Source organism: Myotis nattereri (assembly GCF_964212035.1).
Source record: "Myotis nattereri genome assembly, chromosome: 17".
Classification (NCBI taxonomy): domain Eukaryota; kingdom Metazoa; phylum Chordata; class Mammalia; order Chiroptera; family Vespertilionidae; genus Myotis; species Myotis nattereri.
Window position 1 is genome coordinate 25201760 of NC_138092.1, and position 22802 is coordinate 25224561.

At 43.2% G+C, this 22802-nt stretch overlaps 1 protein-coding gene across 1 annotated transcript in view; it reads right to left on the reverse strand.

Moving 5' to 3' along the window:
* ENPP2 (ectonucleotide pyrophosphatase/phosphodiesterase 2) overlaps window positions 1-10834 on the reverse strand; it is a gene marked incomplete at its 5' end in the record, with an annotated part of 98368 nt that extends 87534 nt beyond the window's left edge. Inside the window, 2 exon segments of the mRNA XM_081111666.1 lie at window positions 10590-10777; window positions 10780-10834. Of these exon segments, the coding sequence (XP_080967792.1) occupies window positions 10590-10777; window positions 10780-10834 (243 nt within the window).
* Between the last annotated feature and the right edge of the window lie 11968 nt (window positions 10835-22802).

Sequence of the window (22802 nt, forward strand, 5' to 3'; positions counted from 1 at the left end):
CCACATACTCTTTTGTGTCATCTGAGCAATGCAGCTGGTTTTGCATGCCTTTAGGTTTGGGACTGGGTAAGTCTCGGTCACAGATGTATACAGCCTGTGGCCTCATGTGATAAAATATTTTGCAAAAGATGCTATTTTCTCCTTTGCCGAGTCTTCCCTCCCTTTCTGCAGCTGTTTCCACTTCTTCCTGAGAATGGATAAAAAAATTCTGAAACTCTTATTTTTGCATGTAGTCTCATGTGACCTTACTATTGACAATGACCTGGTTGTTTCAGCCCAACTACAGCACAGTGCATGAGATGCCGGCGCTAAGAACAATGATTGTCGCCTGACAGAGCTGGCAGCAATCTTTCTGTATTGATTCCTCTGGCGACACACACCATATTATAATCATAATGACACTAAGCACAGGAACAGCTACTGTGGGCTGGGAGCCTCCAGTTGCTAAACATATAACAGAGGATTTGGCATTCATTCATTTGCTTATTCATCCATTTATGCAGCAAATATTTTATTGAGAACCTAATGTGTTCCAGGTACTCTTTTAGGCCCAAAAGACAGCAGCAACTAATAAGAGAACCTAAATACCTGCCTGTGGAGCTTACATTTTAATACATGGAAAAAAGCACAAAATATATAACTATATCAATTAGTGATGAGCTATGAATAAAGAATAAATCGAGAGGTGTGAGTGATGAAAGAATGTCATTAGCTCTTGAGCCACACAAATAAGACTATTAGAATAATCCTATTTAGAAGAAAAGTTGGAATAATATGCCCAAAGTCACCCAGTCTGTATTAGAATAGGAATTGGCCATATCCTAATAATAACGTTAGTAAATACAGCAAAAATAATAACATCTTAAGGTGATTATATAAATGCATGAATCACTTATCAAATCCCATTTTATGAGTAAAGAAACCAAGACTCAAAAAATAAAATCATTTGCTCCAAGCTACAGGGCAAGTGGTGGGGATGGGGAAAGGATTTGAATCCAGTCTGAGTGGGTCAAAGGCCCTGATCTTTCCACCATACTTGCCCTGGCTAACTGAGTTTGACAGGTCAGAAATTGTTCTTACTAAGCTGAAGGTTCCTCAAAGACAGGGATTGCATCTCCATCGTCTCCTGCAAGTTCTAGCACATCTCTTATAGAAAGTGTTAGACTTTCTGTATCTGGACCAGCTGCCTTCCCCACACAGAAATCTAAATACCCAAGAAAGATGGCTGCCCATTCTATGTCTCAGACCTTCTTAACTTCCCTTGGCAGAGGTTTGCGGTGTGTAATTAGCATGGAAAGCAGAACTACCCTTGAACCCCAGAGTGACGCATGTTGCAATGGCAACCTGCTAGCATTAGCTCAATCTCCCTGAAACACCTGCCTTTCCACGAGGACTTGTGACCTGGACAGACTTATTTGCTTCTTCATTAGATTTGTGTTTGTCTAAGAATGAAAGGAATAAACAAGTGGGATTCACGTGCCTTGGATTGTAATCAAGGTCAGGATCCCAGGGAGTAAAGGGGGCATTGTGATGCATCTGAAGAGCCGGCAGACTCCTCCTGCATCACCCAGCTCCAGCCCAACAATGCTCTCTCCACACTCCTCAGCAGTGGTGTGCGCAGCTGCACTTGGCACTTACAAGCACATTGTGGCCAGCCCCTGGTGAACTCTCAGAATGGCTGAATGGTTTGTCTCCTCATTGTTGCTCAAATTGTTTCGTGGGAGTACAACACAGCTAAACGGAAACATTTTGAGAACAAGTATAACTTTTTTCTCTTTTTGGTTAAGATTCAGTGAAAAGCAGATGGTGTTTAGAGTCAGGCAAATGTAGGCTCAAACTTCAGTCCTGTCACTTACTGGTTGGCTGGCTTAGGAAACTGACTCGGACTTCTCAGTTCGCAGCCCAGAGAACTTCCCTGACCACACTGCCTCCCCACCCCAGTATGCTCTTTCTCATTCCACCCTTCTGTCTTGCAACACTTCACCCTAATTCCTGGCATATGTGCCCCTCCCATTGGACTGTAAGCTCCACACGTCTATGTCCCTTTCCATGTATCCCCAGAGCTTAGCACAGTGCCTGGCACACAGGGACATTCAATAAATACAGTTGAGTAAAATTAACAAAGGAAGACAATGATAAAGAAAGAGGAAAGAAAATGTAACCAGAGTGTCGATGTTGAGGGTTGAGGCAGGAGAGAAAAGGGATCAGGCAACTGTCCTGCAGTTTTACTCTGTGAAATTTGCAGCAGTGTTCTGGGGCCTGCTCCCTCCATTTCTCCTCAGCCGGGCCCCAGTTCCCAAGAATTCTCTAGATTCTAGAAGAATGCTAAGCCCCAACCCTAGAAAATAATGCCACTTTCTGGCCCATGACCCCTGCACCCAAAACATGCTGGGAACATTGTAAAACCCTGTTGATGATGTCCACATCATCACATTCATGCTGTTTCTCTTTAACAAAGACTACAGACATCTTGGCCACCATATTGACTAGTCATGAACTGTTTGTTACAATGTTGAACATTTGTCCAGTCTTTTCAAGGCTTTCACTCCCTTCTTTCTCAGGGAACAAACTTATCTTCTTATCTCCTCGAAAGATCAAGGCTATTCTAATCTGCTTAATATGCACTTTATACAGATTTTTAAAAAAGATTTTTAAATTGATTTTTAGAGAGAGAGGAAGGGAGAGGGGGAGAGAGAGAAACATCAATGTCAGAGCAAAACATCAATGGGCTGCCTTCTGCATGCCCCCTATTGGGGATTGAACCCAAAACCTGGGCATGTGCCCTGCCAGGGAATCGAACTGGCAAGCTTTAGGTGCATGGGACAATGTTCTAACCAACTGAGCCAGACCAGCCAGGGCAATACAGAGTTTATTCCTAGTGATTCCATACACAAAATATGCTTTGGAGGATGAGGAATACTGGTAAAAACTGATTTTTCCCCCTTGTATTTTGCCTTGGGATCAAATTATAGATTGAGGTGTTACTGAGGAAAAAGGCTTGTCTTGTGCAAATAAGCATAACCAATGGACACAAGACACTGGGGCGGGGGGGCAGGTGAGGGCATGTGCCGGGAGTTAGGGGAGGCCAGGGGAAGGTCAATGGGGAAAAAAAGGAGACATATGTACTACTATTTGTAATACTTTAAACAATTTTTAAAAAGTAAAAAAAAAAAAAAAGGCTTGTCGTGTGTTATTTGGGAAGGCCATTCTCTGGCAGCCTGGCTACATTTGTAGTCAATCTGGAGCCAATGGGAGTGGAAATTAGAACTATAAATATCAGGGCAATAGTTCAGGGTCCAGCAAAAACGGGACGAGCATCCTGTAACATCTCACAACACGACTTCCAAAACCAGCCAAGGACTAACAGACACACTCAGGCCCAAGACCTCTCTCACAAAGAACCTGGAAAAGCACCTTCAATAGCTGTCACCTGACAAGCAGGGCCACCGTGCTCCGTGAGCTTCCTTGTTGAAGTGTCTGCTCCCAACCTTTCCAAACTCTTTACTTTGTCCCTACTTAGAAATAATGCTTATTTGAAATAGTACCTGTCAGGTACTCTTCTAATTTCTCTTTAGACATCATCTCATTAAACTCCAGCCACAATCATCCAAATAGGTATAATTATTATCTGTAATTCACGAGGATGGGGGAGGGTAGAAACTGAGGTACAAAGAAACTGGTGACTTCACTAGGGCTTCACCAGTGTGGCCTCAGGGACTCAGCACTTAACCAACGCACCATCCCATCTGCTTTGTCCTTCAGATGGATGTTTTTAATAAGAAGTCACCAATCAGTTTCCCCACTGTTAAAGCCATTTAAGACAAATGCAATTGACAATGACCTTCAGGTCAGCTGTAGTAAGAGCAGAAGTTTTGTAATTCAACAGACCTTGGTTTGATTTCTAAGAACTATGAGACCTTGCCCAGTTAAACCTCTTTAGGCCTTCATTTTTCATTCTAAAAATGGAAATAATAGTTACTCCTTCAGAGGGTGGTCTTGTAAAGGGCTAGATAATAAATATTGTAAGTCTTGAGGACCATCCACAATCACTGTATCACAACTCCTCAGCTTTCTATTGTAGCGTGAAAGCAGCCACAAATGGGGGTGGCTGTGTTCCAATAAAATTTAATTTTAAAAAACAGGTGGTGACCAGATTTGACCCGAAGGCTATAGTTTGCCAGCCCCTGGTTTTGAAGATTACATGAGATAATGTATGTGCTTTGCATGATCCTTAGAATGCATCAAGTCATCAAAAATGGTAGCTTAATTCTGGTGCCAGCATAAGATGGTCTGAAGCCTTTTTGGGTAAATGTATACTTTTCATAGACTTTTGAAAAATTATTAACACTTTAACCCCCCAATATGACCTTATAGGTAGCATTGCCAGAGATAATACTTTTTCTAGCATTTTTAATATCTTTGGGACATATTTATACTAAAAACATACTCACTGATTATTTGAAGTTGAAATTTAACTGGAGGATCCTGAGTTTGTTTATGTTATTGTTATTGTTGTCTGTTTTGTTTTGTTGTCCATTTGTCTGTTTTTTCCAAATCTGGTGACCCTAACTATAGACCTCGATGGTTCCAAAATTTGGGAACCACTGGTTTTATTCATAACAAGAATAACCAAAACACAAGCAACATTTTGTTCTTTCAGGGAGAAAAGATTACATTCTTAGGGAATTATCCCCAAGGTTCAAACATAATAAGTCCCCTGGGTAGGAGCCACAGAAACGCTCTGAGACGGCCAGGGCTCTGCACTCGTGGGTGCCAAGAACAGGCTTAGGTCACCCAAGGAAAGGCGCAATAATCTTGCATTTGTTCCTGCTGATTAAAGTCAAGCGGCTTCCTGGAAAATGTGAGGTGCCCCTCACGTCACTATGTTGAATTAATAGTGGAGCCATGTTAAAGATGGAAAAATTCAATTCTGTCCAACAGCTCCAATGTTTTGCAGATAGATGTGTCGGTAATCAAACTGGTACCGAGAAAGCCCATTTTGTCAATCAACAGAGCTTCCGAGTGGAGAAGAAATATTCTGTGGACATAAACACAGGCACCTAAATTCCCAATAAATATTTGATAATGAAGAAGGGGGTGGAGTCGGTGCCATCAGGCAATAGATACTGTCCAACAAGTAGAATGATAAAATCATTTTTAAAGGATTTAGAAAAAAAAAAAGGAATTCAGCATGCCACAAACCAGTTCTTTGTAAACTTTAAAGAAGAAAGAGGGTATGTGACATGTTCATGAAGGTGAAAGGTGTCATGTTTTAACTCATTAAAATAGCACAGTATTTAGTATCAAAAGGCCTATGCTTGAATGTCAGCTCTACCACATCCCATCTGTGCAACCTTGAATAAGTCCCTTAGCCTCTCTGAACCTGTCCCTAAAACAGAGATATAAGAAGCTCCAACTCTTATGCTTTGGTCAGAGTCAATGGAGATAATGGATATGAAAATGCTTTGCTGAGAAACAGCAATTCACTGTCATCTATCATTCCATGAACAACAGTAAAATCTCTGGTGATTGAAGAGCAAAATAATGTTGTGTTACCAGCAGAAACCATGCTAAGGGGATTATGTTCTCATAAAATCTGTATTAATTTGCTAGGGCTGCCATAGCAAAATATCACAAACAGTGTAGCTTACAAAACAGAAATTTATTGTCTCACAGTCCTGGAGGCTAAAAGTCCAAAATTGAGGCTTGGCAGGATGGGCTTCCTCTGAGGGCTATGGGGGAAGGATCTGTTCCAGGCCTCTCTTCTTGGCTGGTAGTGGGCCGTCTTCTCCTTGTGTCTCTTCACTTCATCTTTCCTCCACGTGTGTGTCTGTGTCAAATTTCCCCTTTTTATAAGGACACGAGTCATATTGGATTAGGGCCCACCCTGATGACCTCACTTCACTTTGATAACCTCTGTAAAGACTCTGTGATGGTGAATTTGATGTGTCAATTGGATTGGGCTCAGGGATGCAATAAACATTTCTGAGTGTGTCTGTGAGAGTGATTCTGGAAGAGCTTAGCATCTAAATCAGTTGAGTGAGGAAGATGGGCCTCACAAGTGCAGGTGGGCATCATCCAATTCACTAAGGGTCTGAGTGGAACAAAAAGGCAGAGGAAGGGTGAATCTGCTCTTCCACGTGAGCTGGGACATCCATCTTCCTCTGCCCTTGGACATTGGCACTCCTGGTTCTCAGTCCTTTGGACTCAGACTGGAACTTACACCACCAGCTCCCTAGTTCTTTGGAATTGAACTGAATTACACCACCAGTTTTTCGGGCTCTTCAGCTTGCAGATGACAGATTCTGGGACTTCTCAGCCTCTGTAAGCCAGTTTCTATTCTCTCTCTCTCTCTTTCTCTCTCTCTCTCTCTCTTTCTCTCTCTCTCTCTCTCTCTCTTTTTCTCTCTCTCTCTCTTTCTATACTCCTCTTTCTCTCTACCTTTCACTGCCTCCCCCTCTCCCTCTCATACAAACACATACCCAATAATTTGCAATTGACTTTTAGGACCCATGCACAATACACACTCCTCCAAAAATAAAAACTCAAAATAGACTACAACTTATTGATAGCTTTTGAACTCCTAATTCCTATGTCTTTTCTCTGAGCAAATGTGATCAGTGTATTATGCCTCCGTGGATGTCAATGATATTTAATAAAATAGGAATGAAAACAGAGCCCAGTAGCATACCACCAGAGATATCCATCTATTAATCATCTCTCCTTTACTGAATACATTCCACCAGCCATTAGTTCAGCCACATACACCCTTCTAGTTCAGAAAGATATCACAAGATCTGGGCCCTTCCTGCAACCAGTGTTTCAAATGGGTTAATGTGAGTTGAGTATAACCATGTTCCAGGTGCTTTCACATACTTTATATTAGCTAAAATTCCCAACATCTGTTATCCCTTTTTAATAGATAATAAAACTATCATTCACAGAGAAATACCAGTACTAGCAAATACCAGAGCAGGGACATGAAATCAGATCCTGTGACTCCAAGTTCATGGTCAATACCACACATTCCACTGGGATCCTCTCAAAAGAGAGAATATACATCATTGGACTTATGCTGGCTCCTACTAATCACTGTCCCAAATATCTACTGAACCAATCCTTTGCTTAGAGATACTTTTTTAAAAATTTATTTTATTGATTTTTTTACAGAGAGGAAGGGAGAGGGATAGAGAGTCAGAAACATCGATGAGAGAGAAGCATCAATCAGCTGCCTCCTGCACACTCCCTACTGGGGATGTGCCCGCAACCAAGGTATGCCCTTGACCGGAATGAAACCTGGGACTCTTCAGTCCCCAGGCCGACGCTCTATCCAGTGAGCCAAACCGGCTAGGGCTGCTTAGAGATTCTTAACCTGAGGTTTATGACAACTCAGAGGGCCCAAGGGTAAACTTATATGAACCCCCCTGAAAGTTTGTGAAAGGATCATGTATATATATCATGCATTTTTCCCCTGAGATTAATTAATGTACATCCAAATCTCCAAAAGAATCATGGCTTCAAACAAGAACAACTTGCAATTTAAACAACTCTCTATAGAACTTAATCATCACTCACCTCTCTGTCTATAGTTTCAGGATGCACAGAAAATCAAAACTGAATTTTCTCATCTCTAATCTCTCAAATCTTCTCCCAAAGCCTCCATCATTCTCTAGAAGCCCTTTGAAATCTCATCTGCTTGTCCCGTTGAAGGTCCCTGGACATCTTCTCTGGTATCCAAAAAATACCAGCATCTACCTTTGACAGACAGGGTCTCTTAGCTTACCAAAGGGCTCTCATAGAAGCCACCTTCCTCAGCCTTTACTACCTTCTTCCCATGCCAGTTTGTAGCCTGAAAAGGATCACTTTATCTTCACAAAGTCAAAGCAAAACTGCAAAAGGCCTTTCATGCAGCTTTTCAGCAAGGTTAGGATAGGTACAGGTAGCAACAGGAGAAACCCATCAGAGGAGATGTGAATTGGACAGGGACCTGGTAAACACGGAGACTTGGGGCATTATCTCAAAAACTTTTCCTTTGTTAAATTAGTGGAAGATTGTTAGTTTTCCCGATAATCATGGTTGATCTTCATTCTTTTTTCTTAACCATACTGTATTCTAGATGATAATTTCCAGATATGCTTTTGTATTATTGCCATCCTATTCAATGCCTGACATTGACAAGAATTGTGAGAGAATTCACAAGACCTCATTGAACATCCCAATTGAGTCCAAGTTCTAAGGATTCTAAGACAAAAAGAGCTGATTCCTGCTCTTGAGTTTACAGACCAGTGAGGAACAGAAAAGTAGATAGTTGCAATAAAGAATGGTAAATGCTCTTATAGAATAAAGGAAGCTCTGGAAGCATGTTGGATATCCATTCTAGAGGACAGGGAGCAGATGTTCTAGGTTGACTCTTAGCTGAGTCTTTAAGGAAATATAAAGTTAGACATAGACCTAAGAGAAGGATGAGGAGGACAGTTGTGTTTAGTAACTAGTTTATTATGCCTAAACTTGTACACAATGTCCATAGCATGTGCATTAAAATGTGGAGAGAGAGTGAATGACAAAGCAATGAGATTGAAGAGGAAAGTAAAAGGCAAGTCTCGGAAAACCTGTATACACCAACATTATTCATATATATATATATATATATATATATATATGTATATATATATATATATATATATATATATTCCCACTGAAGATGGTTCAAAAAAGCTCCACATGATTTTTTGACACAAAAGACCATTTGACACAATATAGTAACAAGAGAGGGGGTCTGGGAGTTGATAGCACTGGCTCTAAATGGGGCTAATGGGAAGTTATGAGCAGAATAGAATTTAGGGTGGTACTGACTTTAACTAAAACAGTAGCAGGAGAGATGGAGGGAGACATAGGTATGTGCATGAATTGCATTACGCAGGAAGAATAGATAGGATTTGATGACTGATAAGGCGTCATGAGTGAAAGAGAGGAAGTGACCTAGGATGTTTCTGGTGTCTGGCTTGGACAACTGGCAATGGAAGAGGAAAAGCTAGCCTGGGAGAAGATAAATTTCATTTTGAATATGGTGACTTTAAGATGCTCCATGAGACATCAAAGTGGAGATGTTCTGTATAAAAGGAGACAAGTAGGATAGGCTATAGAATTGTTTGTCATGGCCAAAGCCACAGAGTGGATGAGATTATCCAGGGAGACTGCAGGTGGAAAAGGGGGGAGAGTCAAGGAATAGTGGGACACACCAACACTGATGAAGGGAAGTCCTTTAAAGGCATTAAACAGTAACTCAAAAGGTCAGAGGGAAACCAGAGAAGCATGGTATCATGGAATCTGTAACAGAGAAGAAAAAAAACACCAAAAAAAAAAACAGAAAAAAAAACTAGACAGGGAATAACCAACAGTTTAAAATGACACGGAGAAGACGGGAGGGCAAGGCTTAGCTATCAAGGTTTAGGCATCAAGGACTTTGCTGGCCCTGACCAAGGTGTGTCTTCAGAAGTGAAGGCAGATGTCTGGTAACTGGGTGGAGAAACTGGGTAGTGAGGACATGGAGATAGACATTGCTAAGAAATTTGATGGGAAAGAGGAGGAGATAGCAGCTGATGGGGGCGGGAGGAAGAGGGGGAGCAGAAGCTCAAAAATCATCTATCCTCTGTGGAACTGGGTGTGTGATAAACACATAAACAAACACCGGAGCCTGCTTCCCTCTCGTCCTGCTGAGCCTTAGAAAGGCTTTTGTTCTCATTGTCTTTATCAGCGAGACCAGGCTCTGGGCTTAACCTGTTAAAGTGAAACTGAGCGAGGCAGGGCAGCCATCCCGGAAAGCCTTTGACCCGCCGCCCCTGCCCACTGCCCCTTCCGACTCTCCCCACCTGCTCTGTTTGCCCTGGGAGATCTCCAAGTCCAGATCAAAAGCCCTCCTACTCTGCTGAGTCTCCAGGCTCCTTCAACTCTTACCCAAAATTAGCAGTTGATTTGAAAGGCTTATTCAAATAGTTAAGTAACAAAGGGCCCAGAGGCTTTGCGCCTGGGAATCCCCGTCTTTGCTTTGTGGAGCCCGCGAGGGAACCCAGCGCGCTGACTGGCTCCCCCCATCTGCGGGATGATTCTATTGCCTTTGGATCCCAGGGAACATTACTGACAGATGGCGTTAAACCTCCCGCCCCTCTCCGCCCTCCTTCTTGCAAAAAGCCCACGTCAGACAGGTAATAACCCCAACGCGTCTGGGGGGCCCAGGAAGACAGGGTTCACAGGATGCAACCGAGGTGCCCACGCGAGCTCCCACTGGCTCTGGGGTTTGGGAACCCGTTCGCGACCCCTCTCTGCAAGTTCTACCGGCTCGTTTTGCAGACATGAGACGCCGATTTACAAACCCAAACGCTCTCTGGCAACAAACACAAGGAATGAGTTAAGCTCTCTGCGCGTTGCGCGCTTGGAAACTGTTCCAGCTGAGTGCACGGGAACGCAGTCCAACGGGGACCGCTCTCCTGAAAATCCGGGGGCCCTTTGCAGGCTGCTGGGCTGACAGGACAACAGCTCGGACCCGGGAGCCCAAGCCCTGGAGGACGGGAAGAGAGAGGCGCCTACCGTACCCGATCGGCGCGGCGGGTCATGCTGCGGGCGTCTGGGTGTTTGGTCGGGGCCTCGGAGCTGCGGACGCGGCCTCTGTGGCGGCCGTGGACCTGTGAGCTCTGCCCCGGGAAGGCTGCCCCAGCTGATCTTGTTTGCACTGGGCCGTTTGCTTTTGGGATTTTTCCAATGCAGATGTAGTCAGGGGGCCGCTGTCCCGAGGGACAATGATTCCATTGGAAGCTGGCCTTTGACAAGACTCACACATGACCTTTGACTAAAATGGCTTTGGGGAAGGAAAGTGTCCCTAGGCTGAAGACGGGGCATCCAGGGCAGCGGCCCACATTCCCACCCCCAACAGCGCCAAGTTAATTTTTCATCGCGCAATCTTTCAAGGAGATTCTCTGGAGGTTTGATTTGCCATTTCTCCCTCATTCTGTAGATTTCCCCCCTGTTTTCAAAAGGGTTTCTGCTGCAGAAGATTCCTGCTGTGTTGCTTAGGCGTTCCCGGAATTAGCACTTCCAGGTTAACCGTGGGCAGGCCTAGAGTGTATAAATTCCTCTCACACGCTCAGGAATAATACCACCATTATTTTATTTCTTTCCTAGAACATGCTACAGTTTACAAAGGGCTTTTCACAACCGCGCTGTCATTTGGCCTCCGGACAATGCCAGGAGGCTCTGCTGTTACTGCATTTTCACAACATAAACAAACAGAAGCTCCAGCAAAATAAGATACTTGCCCAATCGCCCAACCAGAAAGTGCAATCTGGGCCCTCAACCACCTTCCTGTCCACAGGCACGGACCACTCACCTCCCTGCTGGGTGACCAGCCACACTAACTTAACTATATCACAACCTACTTACCGCACAACAAAGAATTACAATGCATACTATAAAGCAACTGTCGCTATCATTATTTCAATTATCATTTTCAATTATGAAAATGACTGTTAGAGTTATTTTAATATAAGAGCTGTTTGGGTTATTGATACGCACAGATATTTTGAATTTATTCACTATATATATAAATATATATATATATATAGTCTAAATTTTTGTCTTTACCAGCCACTAAAAGGAAGTCATGAGGACCAGCCTGGCCACTCTGAGGGGTGGTACAAGCCAGGCACTCCTGAGACTGCTACCAGAGTCCATCAGAGTCCATCCCTAGCCACCCTCATAACCTTTCCCCTTTGTTTGCTGGGTCCTTCCCCATGGTGAAGGCTAAACAAAAGGGAATGGGGCTGTGGGGTGGTAAAGAGAGCCCTGAATTTTAGTGTGATGAAGAGACCTGTGATGGAGGTCTGCAGAGATGCCCAGGAGCCACCTGGGGTGTCAGGTGGAATCCTTCTCATTTTTTTTTTTCAGTTTGGAGAAAGGGAAAGGGGGTTATATACTCAGTTTAGAAGAACTAGAAGTCTGTCAGGAGGAGAAGGATATCACCAACGCAGACAAAACTATGCACAAAAGTTGTCCTTGTGCCTTGGGCAACCTGAAAATAGTCCTTGCAAGTGGGAGCACAGGGCGAGGGAGGCTGCTTCCAGAGAAGAGGGTGTGGGTTTGGACTCTGACCAGCCTCCTGTGTCGCTTTAGGGAATGTGGAATTCATCCTGCAGTGCCAGGTGGGTTAATGTAACTGTTAATATAATACCAACTCACATGAAAATGATACGGGAGTCATATGTTGTTCTACAACAAGAAAAAGATAGATAGGTAAGTAGATAGGTAGATAGATAGATAGATAGATAATCAACCTAGGTCAGTGGTCAGGCATATTAACTTCATCAGACAGGTATAGTTTTATTCATCTTTCTACCTACAGAATGTGAGCAATATATTTAACCTCTTGAAGCCCCAGTTTTCTTATCAGTAAAATGAGGATTACAGGCTATGCTATGAAGATTAAGTGAGATTATTTAGGTAAAGCCCTTTGCCTTTCCTCTGACACACAGTAGTACTCAATCAAAAGTAGCTATTAGGTTTTACAATAATTAAATGTGTGTGGTGCCTACACGGAGTAACAAGGAACTCCCGCTGTTTTTCCACTTTTCTCACTCCTCTCTTCCCACCATACTTCTGCCTTTGACTCATTAGAGTTTGTCCTTTGTTTCTTCCACTTATTGTCCAGCACCTTTGAGACACAGCTTCCTTTACGTCCCAGTTTAGATTTTCACATCGGTTTTAATCCTTCTCTCCTCCCACCTCAGTTTATTCATTTCCGGTCCTACCACTGCCATAGACCCCTGTAAAGCCCCTGCCCAAGAGGTAGCAATCTGCGAGAGCTGCACAGCATCACACAACCGTGTCCGTTGTCACTACCATTTCCGTGTGGTCTGCAGCCTTGGCTGGCTGCCCAGCACCACTGTATTCTGTACAAGTGTCCCTGGGCAGCCGCCTCTGCAGTTACACAAAGTCACTGTTACCCCCTCTTCAGAGCACGGAGCCCACTCCCAGCTGGCCTTGTTTCAGCAAGCAGCGTCACTCACTCTCCCCAGCGGAAAGCACAGTGGCCCTCAGAAGGGAACATTGCTTCCTGCCCTGCGGGAAAACTTACTTCCAGTCTCTGTTCTTTCCCTCTCAGCTCAGGATGCCCCTCCTCTGTGTGCTATGGACTCGCTCTCTCATCCAATTCCTCTAGAGCAGTGGTCGGCAAACTGCGGCTCTTTGGCCCCTTGAGTGTGGCTCTTCCACAAAATACCGACCTCTGCGCATGGGCCACGAAGTTTCAATCGCACTGTACATGTGCGCCCGCACGTGGTATTTAGTGAAGAGCCACACTCAAGGGGCCAAAGAGCCACATGTGGCTCTCGAGCCGCAGTTTGCCAACCACTGCTCTAGAACAATCTTTCATCAACCATCCCCCTGACTTTCCATTTCTTCTCTACTGATTTCATTAGTTCACTTATTCAGTTAACATTTATAAAATAACCACATACAGTCAGTACCTTGGATTCTGGGCATAAAAGGATAAATAAAACATCACAACCTACAAACACATTGTAGTCTCTCCCATACAATGAACTTCATTTTTGCAGCTGTTCCTTGTAATACACACCACATGTATCCACTGCCTGAAACATATTTCCCATGGGTCAAGGCTGGTTCCTTCCTTCAGAACCTGCCTTAAAATAACCTCAAAGAGACCCTTCCTGGACCAGCCAATCTGGAGAACTACCCTCTCCCTTGATGTTATCTCTTAACCGTCTCTGTTTCCATCATATAATTTCTCCCCTGTTGTAATGAGAGACTTCTTTGTTGGCTTCCTTCCTATTTTCTGTTGCTTCTGCCAGTCGGAACCTTCATGCGGTCTGTGACTCTTGTTATTCGCTGCCCAGGGTATATATACCTAGTACGCTCTCAGAAGACATTTGTTGATTATAAATTCCCAAGTGCTGGGAACATCTTTGCTTTAATCCTTTTTTTCCCCATCTCCATCATACAGCCTGCTAGTTTTCTATATTGACTATGAAGAGAATTGCCCCCAGGAACTTTGAAAAATCCTGATGCCCAAATCACCCTCAGGCCAGTTGTCTGTGGGGTGAGACTGAGGTATCAGTTTTTGTAAGCTTTCCAGGCAATTCTAAAAGCCAAGCTTAAGACCCCTGACCTAATCTGACACACAGGAGATGCAGGGATGAGTGCATGAATGAATGATTCAAGGCGGGAAGTCATTTAGCTCCTGCTTACCTTCCAATCCTTCTCTTTGTGGTCCTTCCACATGTGATCTGTCATCCAGGCATGCAAACCCTAAACAAGCCAAGCAACTCTCATTTCTTCATATTTTACTCGCTCTACCAAAACCCCCGGACCCCATCTCGGCTACCTAAGGAGTCTCCTGTTGGACTGCCTAGTGAAATCTGGGTGTGAGCTTAATACCATCTCCTCTGCCAGATCTTTCCCGGGTCCCAAGGGCTCTCGGCCTCCTCTCTCCTTGCACATGTCCCTGTTAAGAGTACTCCTGCTGCCACCTGCTGCTGTGTCATGACCATTCTTGTCTGTTTGTACCCCCATGTGCTGCAGACTGCCTGGCCAGAGATGGCATTCTGCAGATGCTGTGGAATGAACTCACAGATTAATGGATGACTACATTGAATGAATTATTTTTATTGATTTCAGAGAGGAAGGGAGAAGGAGAGAGAGAAACATCAATGATGAGAGAAAATCATTGACTGGCTGCCTCCTGCACACCCCCTACTGGGGATTGAGCCCTGACCAGGAATCGAACCAGTGTCCTCTTGGTTCCTGGGTCTACACTCAACCACTGAGCCATGTGGGTCAGGCGAATGAATTTTTTAAATTGACTTCCAGAGACAGAGGGAGGGAGGGAGGGAGGGAGGGAGGGAGGGAGGGAGGGGGGGAGGGAGGGAGGGAGGGAGGGAGGGAGGGAGGGAGATGTGAGAGAAACACTGACTGGCCACCTCCTGTATGTGCCCTAACCAGGGATAGAACCAGTAACCCCCTAGTGCACAGGACAACTCTCAACCGACTGAATCACACCACCAGGACATACATTGAATAGATTTTTAAAGAGACACTCTACAGCTTCTTTGTTTTTGTTTGGTTGGTTGGTTGGTTTGGGATTTTTTTCTTTTAACAGCTTTATGGAGCTATAAATCACATAACATACAATTTCTCTATTTAAATTGTACAATTCAATAGTTTATAGGATATTCACAGTTAATCATCAGCACAATCAATTCTAGAACATTTTCATCACTCCAAAAAGAAACCCATTAACAGTCACTCCCCATGTCTCCCCAGGCTCCCAGCCTAGGCAACCACTAATCTACTTTCTGTCCCTATATATTTGCTTACTCTCGGCATTTAATATAAGTGGAATCATTTAATAACTGTGCGTTTTGTGTGATTGGCATCTAGGTTCACTTTTGAAGACTCATTTGGCTATCAGCACCCGTTTCACACTGAGTCAATGTGACAGAGCGTGGGCTCTGGCAGAGATCTTGGAGGACAAACCAAGGCAGTATTTCTTAGACAATATTTACACAGAAACCTGGTAAATTATCTAAATTCTTGAGCTAGGGGAAGGGGGATAGAGAAGCTTAGCTACACTTGCTACCACAGAATCAGGGGAGAGGAGATGGATTCCAGGATGGCTCAGCTCTGCCTCATTGCAGTAGAGCTGTTGGGGCAGGACCTCCTATGCCATAAGGAACCCCCACTGAGGGGAAACTAGCTGGGTCAGACTCCAGGTTTGCCACATATTAGCTGTAACTGGTTATTCCTGGTTTCCTCGTCTCTAAAAAGTGTATAAAAATAATTCCTGCCTCTCAAGCACCACATTGTCGCATTATTATAAAAATTAAATAAAGAGGGGATGTTCGTCAAGTACGTAGTACAACACCTGGGACATTATAAAAGCCTGGTAAATATTTATGCTGTTGTTAATGCTGAAGTTTGACCACAGCTGTTTATATATTATTATTCTAGGTAAAATTTAATATGGAAAGGGAGTTCCGGTGCTTTAAAAAAAAATAAGACAAGCAGTTATAGAAAAATGTCACACACCATGCTGGTATCTACTGACAGAGGGTCATCTGTGTTCTGCTTGACAGTAAGGGCGGTAGCAAGATTTGGCAGAAGCTGAAGAGCACTCATTAATGAAAAATGTGGGGAGGCTCTGGGTTAGGACGATTCCTGGCATAAAAGCTGATGGAAAGCACCTAGTTTCCCACCAAATGCTCATCACTGCTGCCCTAGCCGGTTTGGCTCAGAGAATAGAACGTCGACCTGTGGACTGAAGGGTCCCAGGCTCGATTATGGTTAAGGGAACATGCCCAGATTGCAGACTTGATCCCCAGTGGGGGAGGCATGCAGGAGGCAGCCAATCAATGATTCTCTCATCGTTGATGTTTCTCTCTCTCCCTATCCCTTGCTCTCTGAAATCAATAAAAATATTCATATATTTTTAAAATGCTCATCAGTGTCACTAATAGGAAGAAAATGTTGGCTCTATGGACCTTGGGTCTCATCTGTTTGCCTGCACTTCTCTCCAGCAATTTCTTTCTTTTCCTTCTACTATTCTTATCTGGCAGACCTGCCTGGAGCATCCTCTGATAAGTCCACCTGTGGTGTCTCTTAAGCACATCTGAATTCAAAACTTGGGAAGACAATTCAATGATCAGACACACCATTGCTAGCAAGTGGCCACAGGAAATACCGATTTTGCTACCAACTGATCAGACAGTCATCCTGCCGGTTCTAGGGGAGCTGTTCTTGCATGGAAGCATGGAGTGTCTATTTTGAGTAATGGGGGATAATTATTGAGCCCGCATCTGATTTCCACTGCTTTGAAAGGACTTTCCTGCACATCCAGCAAAACCCGGTTTAGAGTTAGCTCAGCTTCCTCACTTCTGCAATCCCACAGTTCCCTGTATATTTCTGGGAGACTGTTCGGTTGTCACCTGAATATATAACCAGCTCCTCTGCCAGACTGTGAACAAGTCAAACATAAGGGCCTCCTTCATTTACTTTTGTGTCTCCCAGTAATAGCCCTGGGCTAGTACACAATGCTCATTGCTCCAATTTTACAGACATATATTGAGAGCCTACTGTGTGCTGACACTTCAGAAGCATGGGATTTTTATGTCTGAAATGAATTTTTTTAAATATATTTTATTGATTTTTTACAGAGAGGAAGAGAGAGGGATAGAGAGTTAGAAACATCAATGAGAGAGAAACATCGATGAGCTGCCTCCTGCACACCCCCTACTGGGGATGTGCCCGTAACCAAGGTACATGCCCTTGACCGGAATCGAACCTGGGACCTTTCAGTTCGCAGGCCGACGCTCTATCCACTGAGCCAAACCAATTAGAGCTGAAATGAATTTTGAGAGAGGAAATGAGGCCCAGAGAAGATTTATTATCAAGTTCCACAAGGCCTGAGAAGGGAAAATATTGGGGTTAGAATCCAACTCTCCTGACATCTTATTCTTTTATGGCAGGGGTTTTTCTTTTGGTTGAAAGAACAGATTTTTTTTAACATGGTTCGAAAACTAGAGAAAATGTGAACAAGTATTTTGTTCATTAATGGTTTTCCAGCTCAAGCTCTAGCCCTTGAAGGCTCCCTAAGTTGGTGACTGAAGATATAAATACAGACCAACCCAAATCTGCAATGTGGCTAATTCCACTGTTGTCTGACTGTCTGTACTAATTACATCCCCGTGCGCTGGCTCACATCTTGCCCACGCTAGGTCAAGCAAGGGCCTGTAAAAAATTAACTTGGTGCAATTGCACAACCATCGAAAGCTTGAGTTGCTTCTTGGGGTAATGAATGAGATTCTTCAATTGCCTTGTGAGAACATTTCCAGTGGGAGGGAAAACAGAACAAGTTGTCACAAACATGGATGTTCCCATCAGGCTCAGGTGAGGTTATGATACAAATAAAGGACCTATGGGACACTTATTTGGGCCAGGTTGGGCACAAACAAAATCTTGTTCCACTTTTGTCCTTACTCCTTTGTTGAATAGCTATTATTAAAAACCTTTTGGAGGTGATGAATATTTGTTACATTGATTGGTATATGCATGTGCCCACTTCATCAAATTAGATACATCAGATGTGTGTGACTTTTTAAAATCTTAATTAAACCTCAATATGTGTGGGGTTTTTAAAAAAAAAAAGAAAGAAACAGTTTCACTCAGCTGGTGTGGTTCAGTGGTTGAGTATCAACCCATGAACCAGGAGATCGAGGTTCGATTCCCCATCAAGGCGCATACCAGGTTGCAGGCTCATACCCAGTAGGAGGAGTGCAGGACATAGCCGATCGATGTTTCTCTCTCATCATTAATGTTTCTATCTCTCTCTCCCTCTCCCGTCCTCTATATGAAATCAATGCAAACGTGTGTGTGTGTGTGTGTGTGTGTGTGTTAAAAAACAACAACAGTTTCCTCATTGAGCCAAAACTACAGTTCAGCAAGCCTCAATGTTCTGTGTCTCTCACAAAGGCAGACTTAAGGTAAGAACGAGCAAGACTATGATTCCTGCCTAGCTCCTTGAAGGCTACTGCTGAGTTTCTCTTAATTCCTCATGATGGCACTAACGCCAACAATGCCACAGGTCAGGCCAACATCACCTCTCATCTGGACCACTGAGAAAGTCACCCAACCATCCTTCTTGACTCCAATTTGAAGTCTTCTAACACATTTTCCATGCTTCAACCACAGAGATTGTCCAAAAATGCTAACCTGACCATCCACTTCATCTGCTTAATACCCTGCAGGGTTTCCCGACTGTCCAGAAGATAAAGCATTAACTCCTTCAAATAGTTTAGCATTAACCTGGTCAAGACAAAGGTCCACAGCTAAGGAGTTGCATGAGCTGGAACCCAGTCCATGTTCCACATGCCAAGCCATGAAACCTAGCATGGGTCCACTTCTGCCTCAGACCCCAAAAAGGCTACCAGTATATCCTGGAGGGCCTATCACTTCCTGCTGTAGGCTCATATCTAATCCCTCTATACCTGCTTCCATCCTAACCTAAGCACTACAATCCCACCGTATTGGCATCTCAAAATTCTCCCTCTGTCCTGCTTCCGATGCTTGACCCACGTTCTACTCCACTTGAACTTCTTTTCATTCCCCTCTTCCCCTGGGCAAGAGGCATTCATTCCCCTCTTCCCCCCAGCATATCCAGGCTGTATACCCTTCCCACCCACTAGTAACTTAGTAGCCAGCAGGTTATCAGATCTACTGTTGAAGCATCCCAGTACTTGTGTCCAAGTCACCCTTATTTGACTTAATAATGGCCCCAAAGTGCAAGACTAGTGGTGCATTTGTTTAAACATGGTTGTAAAGGAGGAAGAAGAAATCAGGGATGATTCCAGGGTTTCTGGCATCAGCAACTGGATTGCTGATGGTGCGATCATCTGAGCTCAGGACTGTAAAGATAGTAAGTTCACTTTAAGACATGTCCAGTTTAAGTTATAGACTTTAAGAAATAAAGGCAGAGACCATCTCTGTATGCCCAGTCTCTGGCATCCCTATAGTAAGTGCTCAAAATGTTTCTTGAACTGAACTGAATTCTATAGGTACATCCTACCTATAGAATTTTCAATATCTAATTTCAACTGTGTCTTCTGTCAAATTCCATGCAAAGACCCATACAAGCTATACTGCTCTAGTATTAACATATGATTTATCCGTACGACAAGCTAAGAAATTTCAACCCCCTGGAAAGTATGACTAAGTAATTCTACTGCAATAATAATTTTCACTACGCGGTGGAAGGAGTCAGGAAAGGGGCTAGTTATTAGAGCAACCACAAATTGGTCCAGGGCTACACTTGGCTTTCAATTTCACTATAAATTTCAGAGGACCCATAAAAGATTCAAGTGCAATCTGGTTCATTGATTAGAAACATTTGAAGGAACCCCAGGCAGGCACGTGTTTCACATTTCCTGCCCCAAAGTTTGCCAAGGATTAATCCTCCTCCTCCCTCTGTTATTCCAGAAAACAGAATCACTCCAGCTGGCCTGTGAAAGGACAGGACCTGGGTCAGGAGAACATCTGCAAATCCAGGACTTCCATAGCCCGAGAGTTAGCAAGTCAGTGCCAGGCAGAGGAGGGTCTGCCACACCCAACTTTCCCCATCTTCTCCAACCCTCCATGCCCCCACCCTCAGCCCAGTCCATGTCCAACTGCACATCCCAAAAGAAGAGAGTTAGGGGATGAGCCTCTCAAGTGAGAACACTGTTGCTTCACTCAGAACCTCCCCTCTCTCCCTCCCTTCCCAGAACACAGATTTCAGAATGGAATAGGCACAGGCTTTCAGGCCAGAAAGTCCCAAATTGGAAACCAAACTCCACCGCTTACTTTGAGTAATTTATTTCACCTCTTGAAGCCTCAGATGTCTTCATTTACAAAACAGAAGATATAAACAAGAACAAGACCTACTTTGAAGGGTGAAGACCAGATGAGGTAATGTATAGAAACACATACATGTGTGTGATGTTAGCAGACATGCAAGGACCCTTCGTGCCCCCTTCCCTCTGTGGGATGACCTGCCTGAGCTAGCGTGGAGCCCAAACCGTCACTGCACACAATCCCCACTCTCAGGAGTTCCAAGGGAATGGGTCTGATTCACCCACAACTGCAGACCTGATCAGGGTGCTCTGTGAAGGGCTCAGATAGAGTCACCTCACCCTCCTGTCACTGGGTAGGTGAGATCACAACAAATCTGGCCTCCCTCAGATTACAGTGCTACAAGAGCAGGGATGGAAGAGCTAATTCTGCCCAACAGTCGTGTTAGATCTCATAGATGAGGCATCATTTGAACTGTCCTTAATAGATACATAACATTTTCTAGGACGGAGTCAGGGATATTTCATGCAAAAGGGGTAAGTGAATAAAGACACTGAGGCCAGGATGTACTCAGGAAACAATAATTGGTTAGGCATGGCTAAAGGAAAGGCAAATGAGAGAAACGCTGGGAGACGGCTGGCCAGGTCAACTGGGTTAGTCTCCCAAGAGTTTGCCATGTGAGGCAGAGCTCTGGATTTAATCCTATAAATGACAGGTTCATTAAAGCAATTTGAAAATTCCTCTTTTGTATTTTATTGTACAAATACTCCTAGACTTATGATGAGGTTACATCTAATAAACCCACTGTAAGTTGAAAATATCCTAAGTTGAAAGTGCATTTAATATACCTAACCCACTTAAACTTGCTCAGAACACAATATCCAAAATATGTTGGCAATATGGTGCACTGTAGACAGTGGTGGTTTACCCTCAAGGTCTCGTGGCTGGCTAGGAGCTGGGGCTCTCCACCGCTACCCGGCATCATGATAGAGTATCAGCCTATGGCTAGCTTGGGAAAAGATCAAAAATCAAAATTTGAAGTACAGTTTCTATTGGATTTGGTTTCCAATTGGGGACTTTCTAGTTTCTATTCCTTTTGCACCATCATAAAGTAAAAGAAAATTTTTAAGTTGGGGACCATCTGTATTTTGTTTTTAGTGTTTTCTATTGTTATTATGAAAACCACACACATAGTAAAAAAAATATTCAAACAGTACAAAAGGGTATAACAAAACCACGCATCCCTCTCCTTATCCTAGACCTAGACTACTGGGTCTACTCCTCAGTAGTAAACCTTTATCCCCTTTTCCTCCAGTAATTTTACATATGAATGTTCTTATAAATCTTCCTGTAAATGAATATTTATACACTCAACTGTAAGTGCTTCTTTCTTGCTTTACAATGCATCTCAGAGATCTTTCCACTTCAGCAAATATAAAGTCACCTCAATATTTTAAATAGTATATGGCATGCCACACGTTAGATTGTCACATCATCCTTTAAATTCTTAATTATTATTGATACATATTTAAATCATTCCCAAATGTTTATTATTACAAACAAGGCTTCACACCACCCTTGGAGTCATATCTTTGCAAATATGTGAGAACATTACTATAGAAAAAGAAAGACTAAAAGCAGAATTGCTGAATCAAAGGATATGTGCTTTTAAAATCCGAGAGCTAGTTTCAACTTGTCCATTAAAAAAAAAGTGCCTATATATTCCTAGCACCAGAGTATGACTATATCTGTTTCCATATACCCATGACATTACTCTGTTATCAAACTACGAAATCTTAGCCAATATAAGTTAACCTTTTAAAATTCCCTTGTCTTGACTTACATTCCTATAACTAAGTGAAGAAAAGTGACTATTAATAAACCATTTGTACTTCTTTCTCTGAGAACAGCTTTATTATTTTCCTCACCAACTTTTCTATTAGTTTTCGTTCTTTTCCTTGCTTATTTATAAGAGCTCTTTGTATATTAAGAAAATAAGTGAGTCGACCACGATTTCATTTATGACTTCTGGGCCCTGGCCAGTTGTTAGAGATGTCTCTTCCACTCCAATGTTATTTTTAAATGAACCCATGCTTTCTCTCATACTTTCAAGACTTCCTATTTTATGTTTACATTTTCAATCAATAATGAGCTTATTTTGCTATAAGGTATCAGGTGTGGATTTCATTTTATTATTCATTCTTTGTGTCTCTTAACAGGTCATTTGAACCCCATTTAAATCTATTAACATGACAGATGTGTTTTTAGTTCCCTTCTCTTAGTTATGTGAAGGGTTCCAGTTCCTGGCTCTGTCTTCAATTTCCTGTGACCTCAGCAGACTGCCTCACATTTGTGAGCTGCAAAGTCCTTAATAAATAATAATAATAATAATAATAATAATAATAATAATAAAT